The sequence below is a fragment of the Clupea harengus genome, chromosome 1 (assembly GCF_900700415.2).
Source record: "Clupea harengus chromosome 1, Ch_v2.0.2, whole genome shotgun sequence".
Taxonomy (NCBI): domain Eukaryota; kingdom Metazoa; phylum Chordata; class Actinopteri; order Clupeiformes; family Clupeidae; genus Clupea; species Clupea harengus.
In genome coordinates, this window is record NC_045152.1 from 5,268,210 (window position 1) to 5,274,322 (window position 6,113).

Below are 6,113 nucleotides of genomic sequence, written 5' to 3' on the forward strand. Positions count from 1 at the left end.
GAGGGAGGGAGAGAGAGGGAGAGGGAGGGAGAGAGCAGATTGTTAAAAATCAGTACCATGTGATACCATGTAAGCCCTGAAAACAAGGCTTGGCCAAAAACAAACACAGAAATATAAACACCAGGTCTGCAAAACATTCAAATGAACGGTCAGCAACTCCGTTGGTAATGGTAATAACTACCCAGCATGCATATTCTCAAAGGTCCTCTTTTTGAAGGATCCATGTCAGTGCTATACACCTGCATCACCTTTGTCTCACTCAAATGGCCACAAATGTCAGGTGTGTAGGTGTGTGTGTGTGTGTGTGTGTGTGTGTGTGAGAGTGTGTGTCAAAACAAACTTCAGCTTCAGAGACCCCTGTGCTGCTCAAGTTCCTGAGAATGGCATGTTGATTAGTCTGAGTACATGCAACACAACCACAAACACACATGTGCATTTAGGCAAACACATTTACAAAAACAGTCACACAATAAAAGCCTGTTTCAATAAAATCAGGCAATCAACCCCTACAGGCTTTACAAATGCACAGAAAGTAAACTCAAAGTTGGAGGTCTGTTTATTGTCAACAATGAGACAGAGAGAGAGACAGAGAGAGAGACAGAGAGAGAGGGAGAGAACGAAAGGGAAAAAAACTGACATGCCCAATCTACCCCTTTGGTCTCATCTAAAAATAGGGCTGCCTGTGGTGTGTGGTGGGGTTAGGTGGGCTTATGCCAGATGCTCCCATACTGCTACTACTACTGCTTCTGATCTCTCTCTCTCTGTGTGTGAGTGTGTGTGTGTATTGGTAAGATGGTGTGTGTGCAAGCTGTTGTTGTTAGTGATAGCAGTAGAGTGCTTGTGTGTAAATCTGTGTGTGGTGGAGGCCGTTTTCCTGTTTGGCACAGGCACTGCTACTGCTACTGCTCCTGCTATGTGTGTGTGTGTGTGTGTGTGTGTGTGTGTGTGTGTGTAAGCTGTTAGTGGTAGCTGTACAGTGCTTGTGTACAAATCTGTGTGTGCTGAGGCTGCTACTGCTACTGCTGTGTGTGTGTGTGTGTGTGTGTGTGTGTGTGTGTATTGGTAAGTGAGATTGTGTGTGCGTGTAAGCTGTTGTTGTTGGTGGTGGCGGTAGAGTCCTTGTGTATAAATCTGTGTGTGGTGGAGGCTGTTCCTGTTTGGGGGAAGGCGCAGGCATGGGTGGGGGTGGGGGGGGGGGGGGCAGTGGGTGAGTAACTTAAACCTCACACATATCCAGCCAAAGCCATTTTCTTTAACCCTTACCAACTCCACCATCCTCTCATTCTGCTTTTATTGCCCCTCGTCTTCTCCCTCTCCTCTATTTTCCTTCTCCATTTGCCAGCCTCCTTCTGCAGGTCTAAGGCGGCTGTATTCAAAACCTTTATTCTTCACACCTCCCACTCTGCTCACCTGTAGAGTTCACTGGCTGCTCTCCCCTCTGCAGGTCTGCACACACACACACACACACACACACACACACACACACACACACACACACACACACACACACACACACACACAGGCTTTGCATTTGACAGACCACAGAAGTGTGCTGGTAGTCTCCCCAGCAGGCTGCACCAGGCGTGTGTGACCGCAAAAGTGTGTGTGTGTGTGTGTGTGTGCAAGTGTGAGTGAAGTGTGTGTGTGCGTACGTGCGCCTGTAACTGTGGTTACAAAAGTGACAGCATGGTACAAATTAGACTGAAGAAACATTTACAGTCAGTGGTTTCCTGCTGTCAACTGATAGCATAAACACACACACACACAGAGTTATACCTGTTCTGCCTATGAGAATTGTCATGTGCGCGTGTGGGTGTGTGCGCGCGCGTGTGTGTGTGTGTGAGAGAGCCAGCCAGAGAGCCAATGAGAAGGAGAAAGAGACCCCTGGAAAGCCAAACATATAACCCATGAGTATATAGCACCATACTCAAGCAGGCACACATTATGTTGTGAGAGCAGTTGGGTCATGGGTGTCTGACCCCTGGAAGGTCAGGCCTACACTAGGGAGAGCTGCGCTTCACCGCCATTCCACCGTGACTGAACGTGCCGGTCAATGGCGTGATGACCGGTAGCTGGTCTGCTAGATCGATGGCACAGGTCCATAGAGGGCCATTACCGTGGCGATAACGAGCTGCCTGCCGTGAGATGCATTAAATACACTCAGCTCCGACCGCCTGTGGGCTTTCTGGGAAAGCGGGACATCAGCCAAACATGATGCACTCTGACAGCAGTTTGGCTGTCTGGCTGTAGAGCACTGTGGTCACTGAAGCCCCGGCGGACAGCAGCATCCCTAACCAAAACCAATGACCACACAAGCCAACCTCGGCTAGACATCGAAGGGCCGGCCGGCCGGTCACCCAGCAGCTTACACCGAGCACTGGCTAGCATCACCAGGGTTCCAGAGTCTTGGCCACCCTGCCAGAATTCCGGGGAGGAGGCCAGGCAAAACTCTGGCGTTGCCGTGACGACGAATGGGTCTTTTGGCACCGCAGAGATTTCCCTCGCTCCGGAGGTGCCCCTGCCAGCGCATGCCTAGATTATCAGATCACCTCTGATTTAAGAAACAAAACAATGGCAGGATGCAAGCGCTCGCATGCCCAGCCCCAGCTGCCAGTCGGGGCTGGCCGAGAGCAGAGGCCCTGAGCCAAGAAGAAGGCAGGGAACAATGAGTGAGTAAATACAAATATAAAGAACAGAAACACCAACACTGGCGGGGGTCAAACATGGCGTGCGTGTAGGCGTCACAAACAGGAATTGCCCATCATCACACTCGCTCTCCCACACACACACACACAAATCACAAAAGCCATCTCTGCCACAGAAACCCAGAGCGCAGAAAAAAAAACAAAGACCAAAGAACAGTCATCTTTCTCTCCTCTCTCATCCAATAAGGGACTGTGTGGTCATATTCAGTGACTGAAAACCTTCATTTTTTTCCATGATGGCTGACGTTTTGTAACACTTGCCATGCACTGTTGTATAGAGTAAATGTCTCTCTCTCTGACACACACACACAACAGAGTAATAACAAGAAAGGTAAGAGGTGGAGGAGTATGTGATGCTGACATTCCCTGAATTCAAATTCGTCAGCTTCTACACATGACTGCATGCTGACCTCTCACCTCTGTAGAACTAGAAAGTTTAACAACTGGGCTATGGTCAGCAAACGATCTCTGCATTTCACACACAGACCTTCTCTTAACTGTAAAAAAAAATAAATAAAAAAATCACATCGTACCCACCCCCTCAATACCTTTCACTATTCTTCCCACAGACCCGACCGACCCTGCTCTTTAAATGCCCACATACAACATTTACAAACAGTTTTCCCTTAGTGATGAATGGTGTGACCTTGGGTCGATTTTTACCACCCTCGCTACATGTTCTCTGTAAACGATAAAGACCACTCTCACCTGCTGGGGTGTGTGTGAGAGAGAGAGACAGAGAGGGCCATACATTATGCTGTAAAAATAGCGCTGAACTCCATAAAGTATACAGGGTCGTTATTAGTATAGTTGGGTCCTGACTGCTTATAATGGCACTATCATTTTGACAGTAAAGGTAATTTCCCTGGTAAAGATCAATGTGAAACCGGATACTGGGTTTTCCTCAAAAATTGCCCCACAAACCGGCAGCTAGACACTTTCAGGCCCACCCTGTCAAATGTGGTTTTAGAGGGAGAACGGAAGCAAACCAAACTCATCTCCCCACGCGCGCCAAGCTTCCGACGCATAGACCTACGCTGTGCCCTTCTTCTCTTGTGCAGGGAGAATGACACGAACAAGATTCCATCGCAACAAAAGCGCAAGCTGTGCCTTAAGTCCCCCCCCCCATAACAGCCCAATTGAAAATGAGTGTGGCTAAATCCTTCTGCTCTGTCGAGCAGCTTAAAGTTAGGCTAACGATACATCTGAAACAGCGATTTCACTAAACGTTTCCTCTCTGTAGCAGGCGAGGAGTGAGCTTCAAGTAAAAATGACTTCAACTTTGGATAAAAAAAAAAGTAAAAAAAAAAAAAAAAGAGAGAAACGATCCGCCATCAGACAGTAGAAACCACAGCTCCGGGGTTCTCGCTCCAGTTCTTATTAGACAGCGAAGGCAACCTCGACTCCAGTCTCGCTTTGTGGCTTACATGAGGTAATGCTGCTCGTATGATGCTGTGCTGGAAACCCCCAGCAAACACCTCAAAGGGGTCTCCCCTTTTTATGCCGAGACATGTTAGATCCCCATTGACGATATTTGGCTAATGCATCTGGAATTCGGATAAGTTCAACTGAGGAGAAGTGTCATTTATTTTTGCGTAACCGGATACGCTGGGTAACCCCCATCAATCCATGTCAAGCTATGGAAGAGACATGTAGAACCATCTAAAAAATGCCCACCCCCACCCCCCCAACAAACCACAACAAACAATCAGGCCAGTTAGTTTGCATAACAGGTGCCGATAGCTCTCCATCTCAGTTTGCTAACTGGTTAGACAACGAACACATGGCAGTGGATTTCTTGTGACCGTTTCTCGTGGAGTTCCTCTTGTGCCTCATGTGAACTCTAAACAGTGGACACCACCCTCTACCTGCATGCGCCCTAACATGTTGTGCTTCAGGATTAAATAGTCAGTTGAGAAGTCAATAACACAACTATTTTACATGGCGAGCATTGTCATTTCAGAGCCGGGTAAACAATACGTGGTTATGCCCATGCACAAGGCTCGGAACACAGCCACCTTGTCTTGTTTTCGTTAGACACCAATTCCATTGTTGTTAACCAAAAAGGGGTTGCATTATTACACAGATGATTGTACGGAGTATATTTGCGTGGGTATGTCTCCTAAATGTATGAATAGGAATTATGTTTTGCACACATCACTAATTTCGGTTTAAAATCTGATTTCTGGCTAAATGGTAGTATTTTCAACATAGCTAACGTTAGATAGCTAACTAATCAGATAAGTCATCTCTAGTTCACTACGTTAGCTCATCTTCATTCTTAGCAACAATCTCTTTAAGTCCACCAGCAAACAACGCACTAGTTTACAAACCATAATCCTTCACAAAGCACAAACACTGCGGCACTAGGCCCTAATCAGCCAGCTTCTCTTTCCTAAGCTTTACCACCCTGAACAGCTGGCTAGCTAATGAGCCTCACGTCAGTTAGCCATCTTCCATTATACTTGCAATTGACATAGCCATTTAGCAACCTTGCTAACTTAGCAAAGTGTTTAAGTAACGTTAATAGTCAACGTCCGTCCAGCAATTTCATGTGCGTTCCTAGAGTAAAGAAGATATACACGGGCATCACAGAGAGAACACTACAAGTTAAAAGCAAGAGAGCCATCTCTTTGTTCTGAAAATCATCGTGGTAGAACACTTCTAGCTGAATAACATGGGCGTTTCTTCTACTGTTTGCTGGCTGGTTGAGAATGCATGGGTTTAGAAACAGAAGTGAATGCCTCCGCTCGACGTCGCACAACTTCAGCCGACTAGCCACACCACCCTTGCACAACTTTTGAACTTACAAGTCAAACCACAGTCCGAACTTTGAAAATTAAAAATGACCAAAGGAAACGCAGCGGAGTATGCGCTTTCTTTTTAAAACCCTACCTTTGATAACATTGCTGTAAATCGTAGCCCGGAACTCTTCTTTGGCCCGTTGATCGAAGTCCTCACCATGTATGATGCGCATCTGCTTGAGGAAAGTAGATTTGCCGCTCTCTCCAGCTCCGAGTAGTAATATCTTCACCAACCGTTTCACATATGTTTTATCCCGCGATAGACACTTATCTATCTCTTTAGATTTCCTTAGTTGTTCCTGCTCACTGCTAGTGAGGAGACAGTTAGGAAAACAAAAAGATAAAAAGGACCGGGACGGCAGGAAATCCGCCATCTTTGAAACAACTTCATCGATACAGTAGGGAGGGTTTCAGCGCGTCCGTGAGTCCATTGGCGGGCGGGGCGTGACTGCAATTTGGGAGCGCGCACGGCATTCTGTGATGAAATGTTGGGCGTCTCTTCTTGCGCGAGACTAGTCATTTCATGGGTTTGAAGATGTAGGCCAAGCTACTAATAAAATATGACAAACCTAAGAGTCTAAATAACTGTCAAAGTTTATTATTA

General features: G+C 46.8%; 1 protein-coding gene across 1 annotated transcript in view; it reads right to left on the reverse strand.

Annotated features, from left to right (window-relative positions):
* gna13b (guanine nucleotide binding protein (G protein), alpha 13b) overlaps positions 1-5,973 on the reverse strand; it is a 32,314-nt gene extending 26,341 nt beyond the window's left edge. The window contains exon 1 of the mRNA XM_012827227.3: positions 5,601-5,973. Within this exon, the coding sequence (XP_012682681.1) occupies positions 5,601-5,883 (283 nt within the window). The 5' untranslated portion in view covers positions 5,884-5,973. The remainder of the gene's footprint in view (positions 1-5,600) is intronic.
* Positions 5,974-6,113: the final 140 nt, after the last annotated feature.